Source organism: Hemitrygon akajei, chromosome 5 (genome assembly GCF_048418815.1).
Source record: "Hemitrygon akajei chromosome 5, sHemAka1.3, whole genome shotgun sequence".
In the NCBI taxonomy this organism is placed as follows: domain Eukaryota; kingdom Metazoa; phylum Chordata; class Chondrichthyes; order Myliobatiformes; family Dasyatidae; genus Hemitrygon; species Hemitrygon akajei.
This window is the reverse complement of record NC_133128.1, coordinates 61,859,183-61,885,571: the sequence shown is the minus strand read 5'-3', so window position 1 is coordinate 61,885,571 and position 26,389 is coordinate 61,859,183. Positions and strand designations below refer to the sequence as shown.

Here is a 26,389-nt window from a genome sequence, read left to right as displayed (position 1 = left end):
GAATACAGATCCATAATTCCTTGAAAGCTGTGTCACACATAGAAAAGGTCGCAAATCTGGCACATTGGCCAACATAAATCAATGTATTCAATACAGGAGTTGGGATGTTATGTTGAAGTTGTATAAGACATTACATAGAAACATAGAAAATAGGTGCAGGAGTAGGCCATTCGGCCCTTCCCTACTAGGCCATTCTAGCATTTTCCCTACACCGATGTCAGGCTAACCGGTCTATAATTCCCTGGTTTCTTTCTCCCTCCTTTTTTAAAAAGTGGGGTTACATTAGCCACCCTCCAATCCTCAGGAACTAATCCAGAATCTAAGGAGTTTTGAAAAATTATCACTAATGCATCCACTATTTCTTGGGCTACTTCCTTAAGCACTCTGGGATGCAGACCATCTGGCCCTGGGGATTTATCTGCCTTTAATCCCTTCAATTTACCTAACACCACTTCCCTACTAACATGTATTTCCCTCAGCTCCTCCATCTCACTAGACCCTCGGTCCCCTACTATTTCCGGAAGATTATTTATGTTCTCCTTACTGAAGACAGAACCATAGTTATTCAATTGGTCTGCCATGTCCTTGTTCCCCATGATCAATTCACCTGTTTCTGTCTGTCAAGGACCTACATTTGTCTTAACCAATCTTTTTCTTTTCACATATCTATAAAAGCTTTTACAGTCAGTTTTTATGTTCCCTGCCAGCTTTCTGTCATAATCTTTTCCTAATTTGGGATATTGTGTGCAGATTGGTTAGCTACCTACAGGAAGGATGTAAATAAGACAGAAAGAGTACAGAGAAATTGACAAGAATGCCGCTGGGACCTGAGGACCTGAATCATAGGGAAAAGTTGAATAAGTTAAGAGGATTGAGGGGAGATTCAATAGAGGTATGTAAAATTATGAAGGGTAAATGCAAGCAGGATTCTTCCACTGAGTTTGGGCGAAACTACAACTAGGGGTCATGGGTCAAGAGTGAAAGGTGAAATGTTTAAAGGGAACATGAGGCTGGAACTCCTTCACTCAGAGGGTGGTGCTAGTGAGGAACAAGTTGCCAGCGCAAGTGGTGAATGCGGGGTTGATTTCAACGTTTAAGAGAAATCTGGATAGGTACATGAATGAATATGGTATGGAGGACTATGGTCCCAGTGCAGGTCGATGGGACGAATCAGATTAATGGTTTGGAGCAGATTAGATGGGCTGAGGGGTCTGTTTTGGTGCTGTCATGTTCTATGATTCTAGAAATGCAGTATGGTATTATTAAGGGCTGGAAGAGCAATCCTTTGGGAAGGTTTCGTTTTGATTTCTGGTTGGCAACACCTGGCCTAAGAATCTAGTCCGATTAATGGAGGCCTGTAGTGATCTTAGCTGCCATCCCGTTTCCTTAAATCTTGCCTCATCAATTCCTCATCTACAGTAACGTAGGTAATGGATCCTGACCAATGTTGAAAGTAAAATTTTATCTGGTCTCTTAAAAAAAAAGCTTAATCAAATTTATCAGTTATTAGAAAAACATAGAACATGCACTTCAATGTAAAGTGCACCACAGTAGGAGAATTAAGGGTTATAGGGAAAAGGAGTTAAGTCCACAGCTTGATCAAACACGATCTATTGAATGGCAGAGAGAGCTCGATGAGAAAGATCTCCTACTTCTGCACCTATTTCTTATGTTCTTATCTACAGAGTGTTCTGTACATCCTTGTCTGATCTACTCTGACATGACACTTCATGCCCGTGTCTTCAAACAAGACTCCCGCCAGGAAGAATAGAAGCACCTGCAGATTCCCTTGCACTTTGTCTAAATCCGGACTCAGAAACGTGGTGCGGCAGTAGTTTCATCACAAGGGAAGGAACATTTTAAGTCTGCAGCACCCCACCACTTCTCGAAGCCCATCAGGAATGGGCAATAAATGCTGGTGCCCACCTTTAGAAATGACATGGTAAAATAGAAGTGAAGAGATTGTGCCACACCTCAGCTTTCTTCTTCGTTGTGCTGGCCAAAAACATGGACTTAATGTTGTTGGGTTTTGAGACCAAGCTCTTCACACCTTTCTTCTCTTTATTTGCACTAGGCGTTCCTTTGCCTACAGGGACAGATCACATTAATAACAGATGACATTTTAAATTTGATAGACAAACCATTAAAAATAAAATTGCTTAAAAAAAGTTACACCTAACAATTTTAGCACCTTCAATATAGAAAAACAAACAAAAAAAATCAATGGATACTAGAAATTTGAAACCCTGGAAACTGCAGGTCAGGTAGCAAGTGAAATAACATTTCAGCGGTTTCCTGTCTCACTTTCCTGAAGCCTATTAAAAATTTAAACCTTCACCACTTCTGATGAAGGTCATTGACCTGCATCATAAATTATTTTTCTTCACTTTATCTCCTCTCCTGTACTTTTTGCCCATTTTCTGATGTAACTGCTGAATCCTTACCTTTGGTTTTATTATCAAAGACATCTTCTGACAAGTCATCATCAAAAATTTCTCGACCATCTTCGACATAACCAATCCCATCTGGCAAATACAGGTACAACATTAACAATTTGCTAACAACAGAACATTAAGTTACAGTTAATTACTGAAATGATTCCAATGACTTGGAGAATTTTCCTTAGCAGGGCTCATAAACACACATTAAGAAGGAATTTAAGGTTCACGCACCATCATCAACTATCCAGTCATCCTCCTGCCTTTCACATACAAGCTTAGAGTACTCGTCTTCATCAAGCTCTTCATAAACATTTGAAATATCTTCAACCTGAAAAAGCAGCAATTTGACATATGGCACAATGCAAAAGATGGATTTTACCAAATTTGAACATCATCTGTACAAGATCCATTAAGATGCACCAAGAGCTAACAATTTTGCTAGAAAAGCAATCCAGGCAGTGTTTGGGGAAAGGGTTAAATTAAAAATCAAGCAACATCTGTCAAAACAGTGGTCACACACAAGGAAAATTATAACCCACAGATTTTATTTTTAAAAGGTCTTCACGTGGATTGTTCAACTTCGGCAATAGCCAATTACAAGGTAGAAAGTGTGTGTGTGTGCGCGCAAGGTTAACAGCACTTACCTAACAAAGATAATAAATGCTTTGGAAAACAAAACGTTTATTTATTTCTGATTAATGATTAATTCCTATCATTAAGGGCCTGAGAGTTACTAATAACAGTAAAATAAATTCTATACAATTTTCAGACACAACAAAATTGGACTACAGGTTTTCAGGAGCACTTTTGTCTCAGAGGGATAATGAGTGCACATTTCATTTCAGCAACTGAGCACATAACCTCACCACTAGCACTACTGAACAGTGCCGTAACACATCTTAACCACAGGTTTACAGACCCTGCATTAAGTTCAAGATACACATAAACAACAGTGAAAGGAGAGAAACCCCAGTTACATTCATTTCTCATCAATACATCACTTAAGACCTTATGTATTTAAAAAAATCTTCCAAAAATACATTTAATGGCAATGTTACCCATGCTATTTGAATATCCTAGTGTAACTGGTTTATTTTTGCCTTATGCTTTTTGAATGTGTATTTTAGTATTTCCCCATTACATCATCACTAGCAGGGAACCTGTCAACAACTCCCATCAGAAACTTGTATTCTTTGCTGATCCTTAACCCAATCTAAAATGCTCCCTTTGCCCATGTGCTGTGACACCCAGCTTCCACTGTGACTTTAACAATTTGCTATTCACTTTTTGTTCCAAGTTTCTCCATCTTTTCTAAAACATTCAATTACCTGAAATCATTAGCAAATGACAATGTACTTGCTGTAGTTAGGTCCATGTCATAGCCACTTCATCATTCCCTTTAAAAATTAATCAATGCTTTGAACTTGCCTATCTTATTTCTTACATTGCAGAGAATTGTGAACCAAGTAATTGTCCTCCACTCCCCCCACAAGTCCAGATCCTCTCTCCCTCTCCTTTGTTTTGATACTGCAGATTTTCCAATCTTTAATCTTTCCATTCCAAAAGGATAATATCTCATTGTCTAGCTGAAGACCTCCCTCGACCCAGTGCTTCCATGCGTCGTCAGCTCTGCTTAACCTCCAGTTTTGCTCTTTTGGGAAGTGGATTTCAATCGTATTTGCTTGCTTTCCACGGGGACCTCAATTGCCAATATAATAATCGTTGGTACTCTATCAGTGAATCCTGAGCCAGAGCATTTTGTAAAGCAATGAAACTTAAAGATCACAATTTGCATTTGTACCTGTCACAACCTCTCATCTTTTACCAAAACCCTGAAGCTGACTATCTTACCTCATATTTTATTTTCTCGCCTGCCTTTGCCTTCTTCAAGCTTTCCAGTGCCGCCAGACGCCCTCGTTTTTCTCTGCGATCACGTTTTGCACGTGTTATTGCCAAGCCACACGAGTTTGCATCGCCTGAAAAATGTAACGCCTCCCATTTAATACACAAACACAGATCTCATCTGGACATTTGGATAATGTGGTAGGTAACCTTTCCCAATACAGCGCTTTCCGGTAATTGCGTGCACTGGTTAATCGGGGCAGCCAACTATAAAAGAACGAAAACTCATCGAGAAAATGGCTGGGATTCCCTTCATTTATTTGGGAAACTATGCCACTTAATTGGGGCAGGAGATTATGCCAAACTGTTTCTCAGTAGTCAGTTGCACACACTTGTGTGGCCATTAGACACTACACTCTGCTTAGAGAGAACAGTTCTTAAATAGCGTCAGTTGTGTGTGTTTGTATTCAAAAAGCAGTGATTTTTATCACTCAAACACGAGGAAATCTGCAGTTGCTGGAAATTCAAGCAACACACACAAAATGCTGGTGGAACGCAGCAGGCTAGGCAGCATCTATAGGAAGAAGAACAGTCGCCGTTTCGGGCCAAGACCCTTCGTTAGGACTAACTGAAAGAAGAGACAGTAAGGGATTTGAAAGTGGAGGGGGAGGGGGAAATCCAAAATGATAGGAGAAGACAGGAGGGGGAGGGATGAAGCTAAGAGCTGGAAAGTTGTTTGGCAAAAGGGATACAGAGTTAGAGAAAGGAGAGGATAATGGGATGGGAGACCCAGGGAAAAAGAAAGGGGAAGGGGAGCACAAGAGGGAGATGGAGAGCAGACAAGGAGTGATTGTGAGAGGGACAGAGAGAGAGAAAGGGGGGGTAAATAAATAAATAAGGGATGGGGTGAGAAGGGGAGGAGGGGCATTAACAGAAGTCAGAGAAATCAATGTTCATGCCATCAGGTTGGAGGCTACCCAGACGGAATATAAGGTGTTGTTCCTCCAACCTGAGTGTGGCTTCATCTTGACAGTAGAGGAGGCCATGGATTGACATATCAGAATGGGAATGGGATGTGGAATTAAAATGTGTGGCCACTGGGAGATCTTGCTTTTTCTGGTGGACCGAGCGTAGGTGTTCAGTGAAACGGTCTCGCAGTCTGCGTCGGGTCTCACCAATATATAGAAGGCCGCACTGGGAGCACCGGACGCAGTATACCACACCAGCTGACTCACAGGTGAAGTGTCGCCTCACCTGGAAGGACTGTCTGGGGCCCTGAATGATGGTGAGGGAGGAAGTGTAAGGGCAGGTGTAGCACTTGTTCCACTTACAAGGATAAGTGCTGGGAGGGAGATTGATGGGAAGGGATGGGGGGATGAATGGACAAGGGAGTCGTGTAGGGAGCAATCCCTGAGGAAAGCAGGAGGGGGGGGGAGGGAAAGATGTGCTTGGTAGTGGGATCCCGTTGGAGGTGGCGGAAGTTATGGAGAATTATATGCTGGACCCGGAGGCTGGTGGGATGGTAGGTGAGGACTAGGGGAACCTTATCCCAAGTTGGGGAAGCCCCTTTCTTTAAAAAAAGGAAGACATCTCCTTCGTCCTGGAATGCAAAACCTCATCCTGAGAGCAGATGCGGCGGAGACGGAGGAATTGCGAGAAGGGGATAGCATTTTTGCAAGAGACAAGGTGGAAAGAGAAACAGTCCAGGTAGCTGTGAGAGTCAGTAGGCTTATAGTAGATATCAGTAGGTAAGCTGTCTCCAGAGGTAGAGACAGAAAGATCAAGAAAGGGGAGGGAGGTGTCAGAAATGGACCAGGTAAATTTGAGGGCAGGGTGAAAGTTGGAGGCAAAGTTAATGAAGTTAATGAGCTCAGCATGCGCTTCATCCCTCCCCCTCCCCCTCCTGTCTTCTATCATTTCGGATCTCCCCCTCCCACTTTCAAATCTCTTACTATCTCTTCTTTTAGTTAGTCCTGACAAAGGGTCTCGGCTCGAAACGTTGACTGTACTTCTTCCTATAGATGCTGCCTGGCCTGCTGCGTTCCACCAGCATTTTGTGTGTGAATTTTATCACTGATAGCTGGCGAGAAATAAGCGGTAAGTCAACTCGGATCTGTTTTGCTCACTGTAGTTTCAAGCATTCAGTCTTGGAGATGCCAGAAATGAAACAGTTTCACTACTTCAACAAATTAGGAACTACGAAGAATTTGAAGGCATTGACAATCATCTTGAATGTTACAATGGTAATGTAGATTTGGAGGATGCAATCGTTGAAAGCATTTTACGAAGATAGTCCATCAGTCCGTTATCTGCACAAGGTGTCTGCCTGATTTTGTTCATTTTTAGTTAATGTAAACTATATTATTTCATGTAAATTTGCAACCACACAACTGCTACAGGGATCATGGAGAGGGAAAGAGGTGTGCACATCTCAAGTCAAGTCGCTTTCTAATGTCATTTTGACCATAAACTGCTGGTACAGTACACAGTAAAAACGAAACAATGTTCCTCCAGGACCATGGTGCTACACGAAACAACACAAAACTACATTAGACTACAGACCTACACAGGACTACATAAAGTGCACAAAACAGTGCAGGGCAGTACAATAATTAATTAATAATAAACAAGACATAGGCACAGTAGAAGACAAATTTCAATATAATAATAAATGATGTAGATCTCAGTCTAGACTCTGGGTATTGAGGAGTCTGATGGCTTGGGGGAAGAAACTGTTACATAGTCTGGTCGCGAGACCCCAAATACTTTGGTGCCTTTTCCCAGATGGCAGGAGGGGGAAGAGTTTGTATGAGGGGTGCGTGGGGTCCTTCACAATGCTGTTAGCTTTTCGGGTGCAGCGTGTGGTGTAAATATTTGTAATGGCAGGAAGTGAGACCCTGATGATCTTCTCAGCTGACCTCACTATCCGCTGCAGGGTCCTGCAATCCAAGACTGTGCAATTCCCGAACCAGGCAGTGATGCAGTTGCTCAGGATGCTCTTCATACATCCTCGGTAGAATGTGATGAGGATGGGGGGGGGGGGGGAGGTGGGAGATGGACTTTCCTCAGCCTTCGCAGAAAGTAGAGACACTGCTGGGCTCTCTTTGCTATGGAGCTGGTGTTGAGGGACCAGTTGAGATTCTCCACCAGGTGAACACCAAGAAATTTGGTGCTCTTAACGATCTCAACTGAGCTATCAATATTCAGCAGAGAGTGGTCACTCCATGTCAACAACCACTCTTTGTTTTGTTCACATTCAGAGACAGGTTGTTGGCTCTGCACCAGTCCGTTTGCTGCTGCACCTCCTCTCTGCACGCTGACTCATCGCTCTTGCTGATGAGACCCACCACGGTCATGTCATCGGCGAACTTGATGTGGTTCAACCTGTGTGTTACAGCACAGTTGTGGGTCAGCAGAATGAACAGCAGTGGACTGAGCACAGAGCCCTGTGGGGCCCCCATGCTCAATGTGATGGTGTTGGGAGATGCTGCCTCCGATCCAGACTGACTGAGGTCTCCCAGTTGCAGAGGGAGGTGTTCAAGCCCAGCAGTTACAGCTTTCCAATCAGGGGCTGAGGAACGATTGTGTTTAATGCTGAACTGAAGTCTATGAACAGCATTCAAACATACATGTCTTTTTTGTCCAGATGGACGAGCGTCAGGTGGAGGGTGGCGGCAATGGTGTCGTCTGTTGAGCAGTTGGGACGGTATGCAAACTGCAGGGGGTCCAGTGAGGGGGGCAGCAGGGCCTTGATGTGCCTCCTGACAAGCCTCTCGAAACAATTCATGATGATGGATGTGAGTGCAATTGGACGGTAGTCGTTGAGACAGGACACTGAAGACTTCTTCGGCACAGGGATGATGGTGGCGGCCTTGAAGCACGTTGCAACGACGGCGCTACTCAGGGAGATATTGAAGATGTCAGCGAGAACATCTGCCAGCTGGTCTGCACACCCTCTGAGCACTTTGCCAGGAATATCGTCTGGTCCAGCAGCCTTCCGTGGGTTGACCCTGCAGAGTTTTCCTCACATCAGCTACGGTAAGACACAGCAGCCGGTCACTGGGAGGAGGAGAGGTCTTCCTCGCCACCACGTCATTTTCCACCTCAAACCGGGCGTAGAAGTTGTTCAGCACATCTGAGAGGGAGGCATGACCAGCACAGGCAGGTGATGTTGTCCTGTAGTTGGTGATGTCCTGAATGCCCTTACACATGCGCCACGTGTCACCGCTGTCCTGGAAGTGCCTGTGGATTCGCTGGGCATGTGTACGCTTAGCCTCTCTGATGGCCTGGGGCAGTTTGGCTCTCACTGTTGTTAGGGCTGCCTTGTCACCTGCTCTGAAGGCAGAGTTATGGGTCCTCAGTAGCGCACGCACCTCCGCAGTCATCCATGGCTTCTGGTTAGAGCGTGTAGTGATGGTCTTGGACACAGTGACGTCATCAATGCACTTGCTGATGTAACTAGTTACTGATGCGGTGTACTGTAAGATCCTTCAATACGAATGCAAATTTATAAAGCGGTAAAATTGTCAGGGAATCTTAGTAAGACAGAATTTTAATGAGGCACAGCCCACATTGTTTAAACATTCACTAGAGATAGATAGAAGGTACATCTAGCTTTAAGGGTGGCTGACCACTGTGTGGATACATTCCTGACAAGAGATACAAGCCTGTATTCAATGCAAGAAACATTCCCCTAAGAATTGAACTCTCCAGTCATTCATTTCAACATCACAAAATAGCTGAGTCCCGATCCTGATGAAGGGTCTCAGCCCGAAATGATGACTGTTTACTCCTTTCCACCGGTGCTGCCTGGCCTGCTGAGTTCCTCCAGCATTTTGTGTGAGTTGCTTGGATTTGCAGCATCTGCAGATTTTCTCTTATTTGTGACAAAACCGCTGAAATACTTTGATGATTTTCAGACACGTGGGGAAGTGAACCAAGGAATAGCAGATCGATGTCAACTCTGACAAGTACAGACAGATACATTTTGGGAAATTAGACTAGAGCAAGGATATACACAGTGGATGAGAGAACCCCAAGGATTGCTGCCGAACAGAGAGACCTATGGGTATAAGTATGCATCTGAAGTATAAGCCCATGCATAAGTATACATGGCAGTGTAGTGGTTAGAACAAAACTTTACAGTTTTCGGGACTCAATTCCTGCCATTCTCTGCACATTTTCCCGTGACCAAGTGGGTTTCCTCTGGGTCCTCCAGTTTCCTCCCACATTCCACAGAGTCAGGGTAATGAGTTGTGGGCAAGTTATGTCAGCACTGGAAGTGTGGCAACACTCGGGGGCCGTCCCCAGCCCAATCCTCAGACTGTGTTGGTCATTGTACATGAGAAATAGAGCTATCAATCAATGGGGGCAGAACATAATGTTCTTACTTAGACATTATTCAGGACACTGAGTACAAGAGTAGGGACATCGTGGACAAACTGCTGCAGAGAGCAGACCAGGAACACTGCAGTGTTGGTTGCCACACTACAGAAAGATTGTCATTAACCTAAACGGCACGGCAAAGATTTGCAAGAATGCTGTGGGGTCTGGGTGGCTTGAGTTATAAGGAGACTGGATTGGCTGGGACTGTTTTCCCTGGAACAAAGGAAGCTGAGAGGGGAACCAGTAGAGGTTTATATAATCATGAGGGCCATGGATCAGATGGATTGTAATTGTCTTTTTCCAAAAGAACAGGAGTCTAAAACTAAAGAGCACAGGTGTGATTTAAGAGGGGAAAGACCTGAAGTGGACCTGAGTAGAATGTGTTTGACACAGAAGCATATGGAAGGAGTTGACAGAGGAAGTGGCAGAGGCAGGTACAATTACAATGCTTATAAGATATTTGTACAGATATATGGATAGGAAAGGTCTCCCTCCTCTCTCCACCCCCATCCACAGGGGTCTTTCCAACCACATTACCCATGGTTAATCCCCCTCACCACACACACTTCACTCTGGTGACTGCCCCCCCTCCACTCACCACCCATTCTTCACCCAGGGGTGACCCCTCACTCATCACCAACCCTCACCCAGGGGTGACACCCCCCTTTCACTGTGTATATATACACACACAGACACACACCTTACCCTGGGGTGACCCCTCACTCTCCACACACACCCCTCACCTTGGGGTGAACCCCTCACTCGTCTCACACACACCCCTCACCCTGGGGTGACCCCTCACTCTCCACACACACCCCTCACCTTGGGGTGAACCCCTCATCTCACACACACCCCTCACCCTGGGGTAACCCCTCACTCGCCACTCACCCCTCACCTTGGGGTGACCCCCCTCACTCGCCACACACACCCCTCACCCTGGGGTGACCCCTCATTCTCCACACACACCCCTCACCTTGGGGTGAACCCCTCACTCGTCTCACACACACCACTCACCCTGGGATGACCCCTCACTCTCCACTCACCCCTCACCTTGGGGTGACCCCCCTCACTCGCCACACACACCGCTCACCCTGGGGTGACCCCTCACTCCCATCCACCACTTACTCCGAGGCAACTGACAGACACACACCTTTCTCCTTTCACAATGAATCCCCAGATCTCCTTTTAACCCACCGCCACCCGAGAGTTTGCCCTTCCCCTTGATCCAAACCATTGCTGTCATTACCCTGCCCATTTGGCTCGGCTGCAGCCTCCCTCTCCGGACCCATTCGATGCTTTTTGCCTTAACCGCTGCTAAAATCGCACCAAAATGTGGCGCCAAATCTGCCGGAACTGAGGCGAATGGAACTGCACGCTCGGATGTACGTCATGCAGCAGCGCACCAATCGGAACAGAGAGCGGCAGGGCGCCACCATCTTTGATCAGGTCAGCAGAAGATTTCCGCCCGTCTCTGCTGAGCGACTGTTGCCCAGGTTAGGTTACAGCCGTGAAAACGCACCGCGGCAGTTTCAGTGACCGAGCTTAATGTGAGTTCCAGCAGCTAGACTCTTCTCTACGCTTCTGTCGATGGCTGGCTCCCGCTGAAACAGAGTGCCGACGAACACGTTGTTCATGACAACATGAAGTAAATCGTTTGAACACATACTGTAGTTCCTCCAGTATTCTGTGTGCTCAAGATTTCGAGCAAGATTCGTGGAGTTGTCTTGCTGAGAGGAAATGTTGAACTCTCCCTTTTGTGTGCATGTTATTTGAAGGAAGATGAACACTTCGTTTTCCAAGAAGGCAAGTAAAACGCCATTAAAGAAGTTGAACAGTTGTACACTATTAGCCCGAGTTCCAGAGGAAGCTTTTGCTCAGTTCGTGTTTAACGGCCACAGTATGCTGCAAGCTTTACCTCGTAGCTCAAGGAATGTACCGTAAAAGTCACAAGGGAACAATAAGTTGATTTTTTTTTTTAATTCAGCAATTAAACATATGAACAAGTCATTAAAATTCTGTTACTAACTATCAGTAAGTTCCAAGATCTAGGCCTCAATGCAACTGAATCATAGATTTCCTCACTTGCAGACCTCAGTCAGTTTGGATTGGTAATGACATCTCCTCCATGATCTCCATCAGCACAGGTGCATCACAAGGCTGTGTGCCTAGCCCCCTCTCTACTTGCTCGATGCTTATGACTGTGAGGCTAAGCACAGCTCCAATGCCATATTCAAGTTTGCTGAGGACACCATTGTCGTAGGCCAAATGGTGACCAAGCAGCATATAGGAGGGAGATTGAAAACCTTGGCTGAGTGGCGCCACAACAGCCTTTCACTCGATGTCAGCAAGACCAAGGAGCTGACTACAGGAAGATGAAACCAGAGGTCCGTGATCCAGTCCTCATCGGGGGATCAGAGATGGAGAGGGTCAGCAACTTTAAATTCCTTGGTGTTATTATTTCAGAGGATCTGTCCTGGGCCCAGCATGTAAGTGCCATTACGAAGAAAGCATACCAGTGCTCTCTTAGAAGTATGTAAAGATTTGGCATGATGTCTAAAACCTTTACAGACTTCTGTAGCTGTAGAGTGGAGGGTATACTGACTGGTTGCATCATGGCCTGGTATGGAAATGCAAATGCCCTTGAATGGAAAAGCCTCCAAAAAGGTAGTGGATACAGATCATTTACCCATCACGGGTAAAGCCCTCCCCACCACTGAGCACATCTACAAGCAGTGTTCATCATCAGAGCCATGCTGCCATCAGGAAGAAGGTACGTGAGCCTCAGGACCCACACCACCAGGTATAGGAACACTTACTACCCCTCACAAATCCCACTGGGGACAATTTCACTCCCCCCCCCCCCCCCCCACCGCTGAACTGTTCCCACAACAAATGGACTCTCTTTCATTGACACTTTGTCTCATTTTCTTAATATTTCTTGCATTTTTTTTTGTTGATGTGCATTTGCCTTGAATGCCCACAAGATGAAAAAATTCAATTTATTTACTATCCTCTATATCTGTGCTCTTCCTCCTGTTACAACTCAAGAGAAAGAATCAGCCTCATCACAAGTGAATTTCCTCATTATCACGTGGGATTGAATTGCTAAATGTGTTCAGAAGCCTGGTTTTGATTGAGTTCAACTAATGATATGCTTTTCATGAAGCAGGTTAGTTCCAATCACTTTTCAACTAATCGAAATGTTCGATCTTTGTCTTTACCAGAATGGCTTAGGGGAACAATTCAAAATGACCACTATAAAATAACAAGTTTATTTTTACAAAGGGGCATAAATGAGGCAAATTCTTTGTTGCCCCCATGCACCAGACTTGTTCCAACAGGGCCGTGTCATGGTGAGCCAGAGAGTGAAGCCAGTACCTTCGTATGGCAAAGTGTGACTCCAGAGGGTCTCAGCACAAATAACCAGCTGTTCAGTGTTAGGTTTTGTAACTCTAAAATATGAAACTAATTGAAAGCAAAAACAGGGAGTGAGGAATGCCTCACCAGATGTCAAAGCTGTCAATGAGTTTCACCTTCAGATACCCAAAAAAGTCAGAGTCTTTCTAATAACTTAAAAATCTTTCTGAGTTAAACACACACTCTTAAAAATATTTTTCAACATCTGTTCAGAAAAAAATTAAAACTTGCTTTCTTTTGTAATCTATTTATTATTTATTTATTATTGGGGTTTTTTCCTTTTATGTATATGCACAGTATGTTGTCTTGCACATTTTTAATTTGTCTTTGTTGTGTGCGGCTTCTCGTTGATTCTGTTTTGTTTCTTAGTATTTATTTACTGTGAATGCCTGCAAGAAAAATCTCAGGGTTGTATATGGTGAGATGCATGTACTTTGATAATAAATTTACTTTGAACTTTTGAACTTCGAACTGAAAGAAAATACACAGTACTGACCTGGTTTTATTTTAATCTAGTTTAATCTATTTTAAATAAATATTTATTTCTGTGTCTAGCACACTGCCCATTGCTCCTATTCAATATAAACTTACTGGACAGCAGGAATTCAATTCTTATTTTCTCCATTATCATTCATTCATGCAAGAAAATTCTTATTGCTGCATCTAGACTTTGAACTACCGTTCTCCTGTCACATGGTTCATGACAAGGAGACCGTTGCATAAAAGGTGACTGCAGGGAGATAGGCACCTCAATCTCATTGTCTCAAATCAAGGAGGAACAATCATGTTTGCAGCTCAGTATATTTACATGGCATGAGAGAATAAGTTGGCATGAACTTTGCCCCATGATTGGTAGCTGTGCTTTTTTGCTGTGAGTACACTTCTCCAAACAGCCTGATAGAGACAGAAGAAATGTCTGATAAAAAACGTAGATGGCAAGAGGAGAAAGGTGGAGGGTATACACCTGCAGTCAAGATTTTGCGGGAGGTAAGAAAAGATTTTCCGTGTTGTGGAGGTGGGAGTTTGTGATCAGGTGTTGGTGGAACTGAATTCTGGCCAAGCTATTAAAGACAGTTATTGTATCATTGTATTTATTTTGTAAACAGCTACTTATAGATATTAGAGATTTTAATAAAATGAAAATATATGTTGCATATAAGTTTTAACAACAGAAAATTCTGACAAACTGCAAGATGCCACAAGTAAAAGAAAAAATGTAGTTATTAAAGTTTAATGTACATTAGAAATTTTTATCAAACACTTTCTAATCTGTTGAGTACTTGCAATGTTTTCAACACTCCTGTTAGCTTTGTAGAATTTGACAGCAATTCCTTGTTTTCAATTTTTATACAATTTCTTTAAGCCAGGGAATTTAATGTTTGTCTAAAAGAACGCTTCACAATACTCCTGTGTCCCATAAAATAACAGCAAATTCCAGCTAACAGTTTTTGTACGTGGCACAATCTAAAGGTCTAGCTGATGTCATGAATTGCAAGAGCAAAGTTCACTTGGTTAGGGATCTCTCAGCTTTGTTGACAATAACAATATTTTATTTATATTATGCGTAAGGTGCTAAGCCATTATAATGTTGTTTTTGTTTTTTTTACTGATGCAGCTGGGGTAGATTCTTGTACTGCTGCTGCTTTTTGAAGAGGGGATCGTTTTGGATTTTGCCAAGAATTCATAATCATTTATTATTTATTTATACACAAAGCTATTCAACATCTTACTCCATTTTTTAAAAATATATATATATTACTTTTCGATGCAGCAGGTTTAGAAGGAGGGAGTTGTATTGGCCGGCGGTGTAGTGGCCTGGTACTGGACTTCGAGGTGAGTGGTTCCGAGTCCAAATCCGGCTGACTGCCGCCATGCTTTCCTTCCGTGTTGGATTGATTGTTGAGCGAGCAGCTCGGCCTCGAAATTAAACAGAAAAATGCCAAAGAAGTGGCAAGAAAGCACCACAATGTGCGGAGATGAACAACAAAACATTTTAAAAATGAGTAGTGTACAGACATATTGTTTATTTTAAGTCACTTGTTATAAATTTTATTTTATATTATTTGATGTTAAAACTAAAGACTAGAATTTTAAGTAGTAAAGAATAGTGCAGATCATTGGTCAAAGTATGGCAGAGTTTTATTACATTGTGTGACCTGATAACCTAATTAAATCTGAGTGACAGACTGCTGCTGCTGGACATTTCTTAGCAAATGTTGTTCTTGGCATCACTGTGCAGTTGCTGCTGTTCGGGTATTTCATCAAGAATGTCCATCTTCACCCTTTAGATTAGTGTTTGAATATGCACAGTTAAACGTGGCACCTTTTGTTTTAATACTTAGAAAGTAATACTAACGTTTTCAGTCCCCAGACCTTATTGCATACCGCATTCCTTCTAACCCCGCAGAATGATTCTTCCTTTCACCCAGAACCTCCGCCCCACCCCCATGAGCCCAGCATAAACTCTGATTAAAGGTAACACCTGAAATTAAATCAGTCTTCACTCCTCATTATAAAAATTAATGTTTTGCTGTAGTCTGGCATTGTAGTTACAATTGTACTCCTGGAAAATTTATGTTTAGATTACAAGATCCAGTTGCCTTTTCTCTCCTCTTGCTCTTGCTCTTCTCCAATCCCAGTTATTTTACCTCACCCAACCCCCGCACCCCGACTACCTCTGCCTCTCCCTGCCCTACACTCTATCTCCCCACCCCTCACTTCCCTTCCCCTGGACTTGCAAACAAGTTTTGCACTGAAACTGATTTTTTCTTTCTTTAAGGAACTTAAATTTCTAACATCCAAATACGGGTTTAAGAAAAAAAACATTTGATATTATTACATGTGTTTTAATAACATATTTACATGTATCATTTATATTGTGTTTAACCTGTTTTCGTACCTTCCTAAACAACTTGATTTGAATACCTCAGTCTTTCTTTTAAATCTGGGCCTACGCTTGATCATGTTGGCCCAGAGCTTTGTAGGCCTGAGCTAAATTTGGATTGTGCTTTGTGTTTAAGTAAAGTGTATCAAATTTCCTACAACAGAACAATCAAACAGTCAGTTGTACTGATGAAATTTTTCTCAATAGCTCCTAACAGTTTGTGCTAATTTAATTTAAAATTATGTGAACTGGAGAGTGTTTCGTAAGTTCTACATTAGTCACGTTCATTAGAGAGAGAGTGAGTGTGTGTGTGTGAGAGAGAGTATGTGTGTGTGTCTTATTTTGTTTCCTTCTGAAGACTATGCATAATAGGGAAGTGTACAGGTGGTTGGATGTTTAGTAGGGATATACTGGAGTTCAGTTCCCCTCTTTCCATTTCCCAGAGATCCTGCCAGATTTGATGAAAACTTTTCAAGCAGTCAGACACGAAGTGTAGATAAGTTGGAAAAGAGAAAAGAAAGGAAGGGTAAATTAGGGAGTGAGAGTAGCAATGAGAGATGATTGGACGTAAAGAATAGCATCTCAGTGGATTTGGGTGCTCTGCATTGGGATGTCCCTTATTTTATTTCTCTCTATTCAGCAGCTAACACTGTACTTTCTAGTACTACACTTTGAAAGGAGGAGACTTTGCAGAAATGGATGAAAACAGATACTGATTAAAAAATAGAGGCCATCGTTGGGAAAAATTGTCCTTGTTGCTGGTGCTAAATATTTTACGTTTGTCTTTGCACATTGTCAGAGCCACGTTATCTATTTATTTTCTGTCTGTATTCGTGTTACATATTCTCACACTGGGTTAAGTTAATTTGGCATATGGGTTTGGGTGGCGGTACAGTAGAAATAAATGAACACAGTATAGTAATCTGTTCACCTGCACAGCGGCATACAGCGGGGATCAGTAGGGAGCACATTTTTTTGACCACTCGTCTTTGGTTTAAATTTGATCCAAATAAGCTCGTCTTTGATCGCTCATCTTTGAATTTGATCCAATTACACTTGCCTCGCTCATTTTTGTTTTGCATGAATTATAGAAGAGTCTAGTGATTTTATTGTTGGTTTGTTAGACAAAGGTTTAAAGTACTCTTTTAGCTTGGAATTCAGTTAATTGTAAATGCATTATACAGTGCAATACTCCCTCGCTTAATCTGTCAGTGTCTTCTAGTCTGTTTTCAAGTATTCATTACGTTTTATCAACTCAGATGATAGAGATCAGAACAGTATTTTTGATATTATGAGCAAGCAAAATGAAAGAACAAACTTATTGGCACAACAACAATGGTTTTCACGCAAACATGAGGAAATCTGCAGATGCTGGAAATTCAAGCAACACACACAAAATGCTGGTGGACCACAGCAGGCCAGGCAGCATCTATAGGAAGAAGCACAGTCGACGTTTCAGGCTGAGACCCTTCGTCCTCAGTGCTTCTTCCTATAGATCAGGGGTAACCAGACTTACTTAATGTAAACATACGATTAACTTCAGATGTTTGAGAGCCGCAAGACATGAACAAAATTTACACACGTTTTTATTGTTACATATACATTTTGTTACAAAAATTTTATATAAATGTTAAGAAATACATGTACACAATAATATTTATTCATGCATGTAATTTTTTACACTGTTAATTTGTATTAGTTTCAGTAATCATAATGTACATACAGTATATACCAAATGTTTTCAAAATCCTGACTGATGATTGTTTTAACTATACTGAGTGTATTTAATACGGTAATGAACTACCGGAACATCTAAGAAAAATATGTGAATTTGCATTTCAGTAACTTAAGATTAGACTGCCAAAAATAAAAAGGAAAAAAACTGAGATATTTTTAATGATATTTATTTGTCTAAGTAAATATCTGGTCAAAACATGGAGGAAAATATGTAACAAAAAAGCAAACCAATAAAATTAGAGATATTTTAATCAGATACCACCTTACAAAATTACAGTCTTATCATAATATTTTGCTATTTAGTGATGATTTTAACACTTAATTTGTTTTTCCGTAATTTGGATTTACATGGATAATCAGCCGAAAAGTTTTTGTGATTTGTTTCATAGTGGCGTTTCAGATTACTGGCTTTGTAATGACTGAGTGTCACATTGCAGATAAAACACAAAAGTTTACCTCCTTTAACGGTGAATGCAAAATCTTCCTCCCACTGTGGCTTAAAATGTCTGTTTTCATCTTCATATTTTCGTTTTCACAATTTGATGACACCATCTTCCTTCACAAAATTTTCACAGACACTTGTAAACAATACTTGTATCCGCAGTGTACCAACTAGGTCTGCACAATTCAGCGTCCTGTGTTACGCTGCGTTAATGTACATGACATGAGTGAGGTCAGGCCTAGAGTCACTAACACTTTGAGCGCCCAACGACGTAGATGTACGTCGTGCATTTTGAAACTCACGCCACTGTCTTCAGCGCCACATAGCGATTCTCACCAACTCTTGAGCAATGGAATTAAGTCTCAAGGGATTTCCCACGGTTCTATTTATTGCCAAAATGCTTTCCCATTCATTTCTATACAATGGCAGCACATAGTAAAAAGGAGGTCAACCAGCATATTTCCATGAGCTGCACATTGAATGCCGAAGAGCCGCATGTGGCTTGCGAGCCGCGGTTTGGCCACCCCTGCTATAGATGCTGCCTGGCCTGCTGCGTTCCACCAGCATTTTGTGTGTGTTGCAATGGTTTTCATCCTTGCCTTAAAGAGAGGTTCAAATCTTTGAAGGTGATCCCATGTAGTAACATGCACACAGTGAATGACTCTATTTCCTTGAACAGTACACTAAGGGCCACACGGGAACTTGTTAGAAGTTGCTAGTATGTTGATCTAAAGAGGAGATGTGTCAAGGCTAAGGCTTTACTACAGGAACATTTTAGTGATGAACAGAAAATTGCATCTGCCTACATGGAAAATGGTCTTTCATGGGAATTGATCAAATCTGAAGATGTGAAAGCCTTTCAGGACTACCGTCTTTATCATAGAGGCTGTTGCAATGCCGTGGAGGAAGTACTGCACATGTATGAATTGGACATGCTTGCCAATATGTTGACTGTTATAAAGAAACTGCCCTATAAGCTTCAGGATAGATGGGGAATGGTGGCCTGTGAACTGCAAGAAAGGCACAATCATAGGGCTACTTTCAATGACATTGTTAATTTTATTGAAAGGCAAGGAAAGACTGCAATAGGACTGGTATTTGGGAATACATAGAATGCTCCATCATTGCCAATAAACAAAAGTATGAACAAAACTAAGTCACAGCTTTGTTTTAGAGCTAAAGAAAGCAGCTTTGCCACTACTGTGGCCACTGTGGGAAGTAAAACTAAAACTGAACTGGAAATAAAGTAAGGGAAATGGTCTCATCAGCCAAAAATGTTTGTCTGTTCTGTGGGAGTTGGTACACATTGGTTTTCTGCCCGCAGGAGGAGTGAAGGGCTCATAGTGAGAAGATTGTCTTCCTGGAGGAAAATGGTGTCTGCTTTGGCTGCTTATGTACAGGACACTCCAGCAAAGATTGCAGGAAGCATCTTTCATGCATTGTATGCAGTTTTATGCATCCCAGTATATTTCATATCCACCCAAAGGAAAGGGGAGCAGAATCAGACCAAACCATAAGAGAATCAGACACAGCACTGAGTTATGCCCTGGTATCTAATGGCCTTGCAGAGGCAGGTGGTCATTATTGTTAACTTACCATAGTTCCAGTACAAGTGAAGTCTAAGAAGGGCGACAAGATAGTGGTTACTTATGCTTTCCTAGATAATGGAAGTACAGCAGGTTACTGCACAGTGGGCCTAATGAACAAGCTCAAACTCAAAGAAAAATGGATACGCATTCCCTTACACAGCATGAGTCAAGAGAAGGCTGTGAGTAGCTACATTGTTTCAGGGTTGGAACTGGCTGGTATAGATGGTGAAAATTATTGAACTACCTAGCATCTGTACACAGGAAAGTATGCCTGTCCATGGAGGGAACATTCCACAATAGAGGGATCTCCAGGGATGGTCTCACCTAAAACATGCCCATTTGCTGGAGATTGGTTCAGAGATTGAGCTGCTTTGAGGACAAAGGTGCCTAAAGCACTGGAGTCTTTGCGGGTGATTTGCAGTGTTAATGATGGACCCGATGCAACCAGAGCAATGTTGGTTTGGAGAGTGTAGATGGACCACTGAGAGGACACCATAGTGATGAAAGAGCCGAAGCTGACAGTTGGCAGGATCTCAGTGCTGAACTTGGATGAGCATTGGCAGCAGCAGTTTAAGGCAAACTTCCCTGAATGCAGTCAGGATGGACAGCTTGGTTTGTCAAGAGAAGACAGCAAGTTTATGGAGCTGGTTGCAAACTCTGCAAAACTGGTGGGTGGCCTCTACCAGATTAGTTTACCTTTGAGAAAGGAAGAGGTTAACTTGACAAATAAGAGGAAGGCTGCAGAATAGCATTCTCTAAATCTAAGGAGGAGGTTTAAGAAGGATTTGTCATTTCACACTGACTCCACAGCTTTCATGAAGGATGTAATCTCCAAAGGTTATACTGAGAGAGTGCCTGCAGAATATCTGGAATGCAGTGATGGGGAAGTCTGGTATATTCCACACCATGGTGTTTACCACCCCAGAAAAAGGGAACTCTGTGTAGTGTTTGTCTGTGAAGTGACTTTTCAGGGAACATCACTTAATGCTCAGCTTTTAAAAGGACCATATCTTACTAGCTCACTGATAAGAATCATAACCAGATTCAGAAAAGAGCCAGTGGTGATCATGCAGATACTGAATCAATGTTTCATCAGGTTAAAGTACCAGCAGAAGATACAGATCTGCTGAGATTTCTCTGGTGGTCAGATGGTGACCTCGGCCAAGATATGGTGGACTTCAGAATGGTGGCACATCGCTTTGGAGCAAGCTGTGCCAACTTTGCCCTTAGGAAATGCGTAGAAGACGATGAAGAACAGATGAGCTGTGAGACCGAGGGTAAGGTTTTGCATTGCTTCTATGTCAATGACTGCCTGGTCATCAAAGCAATCCTTGTATCAGTTTCTTCTGAGGAAGAAGCAGTGTCCTCTATCATGACCTTGTATCTATTTGAGCTAAAGGCAGCTTTCAACTCACAAAGTGGATAAGCAACAGACGTGGTATACTAGCTGTGATACCAAACGACCAAAGAGCAAAAGAAGTGAAGAATTTGGATCTAGATCAAGATATATAACTTCTAAGGAGGGAGTACTGGCTGTGTAATGGTGTATTCAATCTGATACTTTCAAGTTTAAGGTCATGGTCCAAGATAGACCACTCACCAGAAGAGGCACAAGATCTTTGCAGGAAAGAGCTTGGCTGGGATGACACTATACCAGCATCAATGTTGCTCATGAGTGGACAAGCTGGCTGGAGGAAATCTTGTCAGTTGGAAGACTTAAAGATTGTTAGATGTTTGAATCTACTGGATTTTGGAGAAGTTTCTGCTGTACAGTTACACCACTTTACAGAAGGTGGCGATGGAGCAGTGACTTACCTATTGTAGCACCACACATGCTGTCAGATGCATAATGCCTTTACCATGGGAAAATCCAAGGTAGGTCCATTGAAGTCAGTTGAAGTCCCTTGTATGGAGCTCAACGCTGCTATGGTGGCAAGTCATATAGACACATTGTGGATGAAGTAGTTGCACATGCAGCTTCATGCCTCAGTATTTTGGACTGATAGTAGTTCTGTACTGCAATATATGAAGAATGAAACTTCCAAGTATGAAACCTTTGTTGCAAACAGGGTTTCAAAAATTCTTAAGGCCTCACAGGCATCTTTAGGTATGTAAATACAGGTTTCCCCTGATATTTGAAGGTAGAGCGTTCCTATGAAATGGTTTGTAAGCCGGAATGTTGTAAAGTGAAGAAGCAATTACCATTTATTTATATGGGAAAAATTTGTGAGCGTTCGCAGTGTTACGAAAACCCCGTAACCAGGTAACTTACCAGCAAAGATAGATGGATCAGCTGAGTCGGATGCTACTATTTTCAAGCGTTTTATTCAATAAGGGCACAAACGTATGGTTAATACAAAACATTCAGATCATATACATCGTCAAAACTCAATCTAAAACACCGGTGTAACCATAATCAATCAGAAATAAGCTCTACAGTTGTCTAGGGGTTAATACTGAGTCCAACGGAAATATAAAGAGTCACTCAGAAGTTTGCAGGCTTTTCCTTTTTGGGAACCGCTGGGGTTTTCACGTTGTAGAGAGAAAGAGGTGATTTAGAAAAGATAAACACTTGCCCGTCGTCTTGGCAGAGCAAATCCTTGGAATCAGGGGAGCAGACTTCCCCGTTGTTATTTAAAAGCAGTCTTTCGTTGGTTTTAACCACAGATTCAAATTCGGAATCTAACGCACGTGGCTTCCTTCAACATGGCGTCCCGCTCCCACGGGAATCGATATCGTGTTTCCTTGGTGTCTGCTGGGTGCGTCTGAGGGTTCCCCTACCCCCCCAGACCCGCCTTTATACTTCTTCACGGGATTGCAGGTGTCAATCAAGTTGCAGGTAATGCGATCTCTCTCTCAACCAGCCCACTTTGCCCGAGGGCTTTTCACGTGGTCTCCATGAGACAATAGTCAAGGTCACCTTCATTCTGCTTCTTGGGAGAACATGGTCTCTCTCTCTTTTTGGGTCAGTTGACCCCCCTTAACTAGGGTTCTTGCGATTTTCACAAAGGAGGGGGCCAACGGCATAACAGCAGACCCAAAAAATAACCTACCAAATCATGCCAAATAACGCATAAAACCTAAAATAACAGTAATGATCTGATAAATACACAGCCTATATAAAGAAGGAATACTTTTCTGCAATTATTGCAGCACTGTCCACCGTAAAGAAAATCTCACGCAAGCAGTCTTGGCAGCACTTGCGCAAAAACACTTGGCGCAAGCGCTCTCGGCAGAAGCACTCTTTCCAGTAACCTTTAAACTATGAAGCTGCCAAATCATACCAAATAACACATAAAAATACACAGCCTATATAAAGTAGAAATAATGTACATCCGGTGTAATTTCACTTACTGGAATCGGGAAGACAGTGAGCACACTGACGATGGTGTGTTAGGCTGAGTGGTCGGAGGTTGGGGTGGTGGGAGGTAAAAGAGACTGGGTTGTCATCGTCATCTGTTTCCATCAGGGCAGGCAGGTTACCTTCTTCTATGTCTGCCTGCCTAGATGTTGAAGGTCGAGGTTTGCTGTCTGCTGTGGCTGATGTGGAAGGCTTGAAAAATGACATCGCGCATTTTTCTATTATACAGTTCTTTGTAAGCACTGAAACCATCCTGCAAACCTGCCCTAAACCTACGTACCCTTTCAAAATTAAAGTCATACTTTTCTGCAATCATTACAGTGTTGTCAATCGCAGCGAAAATCTCACGCAACTGCTTCACATTCAGTTCCTCAGTGACTTCACTTTCAGACCATTCGCTATTGCGTTTGGCTTCAATTGTTATCCTTTCCTCTTCATCAGCTCTTCATCTGTCAGTTCTTGGTCATGGAATGCCAAAACCTCTTCCAACATCATCATCGTCAGCTTCCACAAACCCAGCCTCCTTAGCCAAACTCACCATGTCCTTACTTCGTTCACCACGATCAAAATGCTTTATTATGTCTAGTTTTACGCTGTGTAACACCCTTAGGTGCTCTTTTAGGCTTTTCCGATACCTTAGAACTCATCTTGCTAACGGATGCACAAAATAAATCGACATAAAGCACAGATGCTCACAGGCACGTGTTTAAGCAATGCTGGCTAGAATGCAGTTCCGGGGGAGAAGCTTGGCTGCTCAGTGCGTGATCTGCCTTTTTTTGTGACAATGAAAACACCTCCTGTTAGCAAAAGCAGGTAACTAATGTAGGTCTTTCATAACAGCAAGGTGTTGTAAAGCGAACGTTCGAAAAACAGTGGACATCTGTACTTCAAGAAATCTGGCAGATGTGACCTATAGAGGGGAGAAGGTGGAAGCATTCAATTTCTTCTTCTCTGCCTGAAATTAGGAATTCCTATTAGATAATCCAGAAGTCAAGAGGAGTTTTACAATGAATGCTGTGCAGACTAAAGAGGAGGTGGATGTGGTAACATGTATAATCCATCATATCTCATCTCGGATCTGCTTGAAGAACAAGCAGGCCTTGATTCTAAGGTTTAAGAACCTGCTCTTTTTTCTGAGCCAAAAGAGGAATCAATGACCACAGTTCTTCTCAGTCTAATTTAGATGAAAAACAATAAAGCTATTCTTCAGAGAAAGAGAGTGAGAGAGGGAAAGGGCAAATGGTCAGATCAGCCAAGGTTAGTTCTCAGTGGAGGAGCTCAGAAAGGCTGAAATGAAGATCATTGGGTTTTGCCAAAGAAAGAGATTTCTAGCTGAATTCTCAAATTTTAAAGTGGGGAAAGTGTGAAAAGGAACAGCCATATTTTCAAGTGGTACTTGAATGTGGTGCCTTGAGAATTGGTAGGACAGCTATTCATGAAGAGTCTAAACATCCTGTTAAACTGGCAAAGGATCTTCATGTAAGACCATAAGATATAGGAGCAAAATTAGTCCATTTGGCCCATCAAGTCTTCTCTAGCATTTCATCATGGCTGATCCAATTTTCCTCTTAGCTTCAATCTCCTGCCTTCTCCCTGTATCCCTTCATGCCCAGACCAATCAAGAATCTATCAACCTCTGCCTTAAATATACATAAAGACTTGCTCTCCACAGCTGCCTGTGGCAAAGAATTCTACAGATACACAACTCTCCGGCTAAAGAAGTTCCCTCTCATCTCCTTAAAAGGACGCCCCTCTATTCTGAGGGTGTGTCCTCTGGTCTTAGACTCTCTCAGGAAACATCCTCTCCGCATCCGCTCTATTGAGGCCTTTCACCATTCAACAGGTTTCAATTAAGTCACCACTCATTCTTCTGATTTTTAGTGAATACAGGCCCAGAGCCATCAAATGCTCTTCATATGACAAGCTGTTTAATCCTGGAATGATTTTCATGAACTTCCTTTGAACCCTTCCAGTTTCAGCACATCCTTTCTAAGATAAGGGGCCCAAACCTGCTCACAATACTCCAGATGAGGCCTCATCAGTGCTTCATCGAGTTTCAACATTACATCCTTGCTTTTATATTCTTGTCCTCCTGAAATGAATGTTTACATTGCATTTGCCTTCCTCACCACAGACTCAACCTGAAAATTAACATTTAGGGAATCTTGCACGAGGACTCCCAAGACCCTTTGGACCTCTGTTTTTTGTATTTTCTCTCCATTTAGAAAATAGTCAACCCTTTCTTCTACCAGAGTGCATGACCATACACTTCCTTGTACTGTATTCCATCTGCCATTTCTTTGCCTATTCTCCTAATCTGTCTTAAGTCCTTCTGTAGCCTCTCTACTTCCTCAAAACTACCTGTCATTCCACCTATCTTCATATCATCTGCAAACTTTGCAACAAAGCCATTAACTCCGTCATCCAAATCATTGACATATAACGTGAAAAGAATCAGTCCCAAAACAGACCCTTGTGGAACAGAACTAGTCACTGGCAGTCAAGTAGAAAAAGCTCCCTTTATTTCCACTCTTTGCCTCCAACCATTACTTTATCCATACATCTTTTCTGTAATACCATGGGCTTGTAGATTGTTGTCATTATCATATGCCTCCAAGTACTCTGGACCTCATCCTTAATAATCAGCTCCAACATCATCCCAGCTTCTGAGGTCACACTAACTGGCCTGTAATTTCTTTTTTTCTGTCTCTCTGCCTTGTTAAAGAATGGAATAACATTTGAATTTTTCCAGAATCTAGTGATTCTTGAAAATCATTACTAATGCCTCCACAATCTATTCAGTTACCTCTTTAGAACTCTGAGGTGTACGCCATCTGATCCAGGTGACTTATCTGCCTTCAGACCTTTCAGTTTCCCGAGAATCTTCTCTCTAGTTATGGTAACTTCATACGCTTCATGACCCCTGACACCTGGAACTTCCAACATCTTCCAGAGTGAAAACCGATGAAAGGTACTTATTCAGTTCTCCACCATTTCTTTGTAGGGGGGAGAGAAAAAGAAAGAAAGAAAAAAAACATTACAGCACATTTTTACGTTAAAGAACAGAGGTCACAGACAATTACAATGTCCTCGTAGTTACATGCAATTTTTTTAAATGCCTGGATCTTCCCACCAACACACCCAAAATGAGTGTTAAATGCTGTTGTCTCTGAGTCATATTCATGTTCATTACGTTCATGCATATCCAGACATCTCAAGTGAGTTGGATGTTTCCTGTTCTGAGCTGCATTTTAATCTACAATCCATTTTCAGGTCTGAAGATTGGTTGTT

At 42.4% G+C, this 26,389-nt stretch overlaps 2 protein-coding genes across 5 annotated transcripts in view; one reads left to right on the top strand and one right to left on the bottom strand.

The window, feature by feature from the left end:
* pola1 (polymerase (DNA directed), alpha 1) overlaps positions 1-11,039 on the bottom strand; it is a 295,953-nt gene extending 284,914 nt beyond the window's left edge. For both annotated transcript variants that reach the window (XM_073045628.1, XM_073045629.1), the window contains exons 1-5: positions 10,915-11,039; positions 4,293-4,417; positions 2,673-2,769; positions 2,445-2,525; positions 1,974-2,086 (exon numbers count right to left, since the gene is read on the bottom strand). In XM_073045628.1, the coding sequence (XP_072901729.1) occupies positions 1,974-2,086; positions 2,445-2,525; positions 2,673-2,769; positions 4,293-4,417; positions 10,915-10,957 (459 nt within the window). In that variant the 5' untranslated portion in view covers positions 10,958-11,039. The remainder of the gene's footprint in view (positions 1-1,973; positions 2,087-2,444; positions 2,526-2,672; positions 2,770-4,292; positions 4,418-10,914) is intronic.
* Positions 11,040-11,149: 110 nt separating this feature from the next.
* The window catches only part of pcyt1ba (phosphate cytidylyltransferase 1B, choline a), a 96,728-nt gene continuing 81,488 nt past the window's right edge, over positions 11,150-26,389 (top strand). Inside the window, exon 1 of one of the 3 annotated variants that reach the window (XM_073045625.1) lies at positions 11,150-11,471. In XM_073045625.1, coding sequence (XP_072901726.1) covers positions 11,448-11,471 — 24 coding nt within the window. In that variant the 5' untranslated portion in view covers positions 11,150-11,447. The other 2 variants (XM_073045624.1, XM_073045623.1) reach the window with 2 other exon arrangements.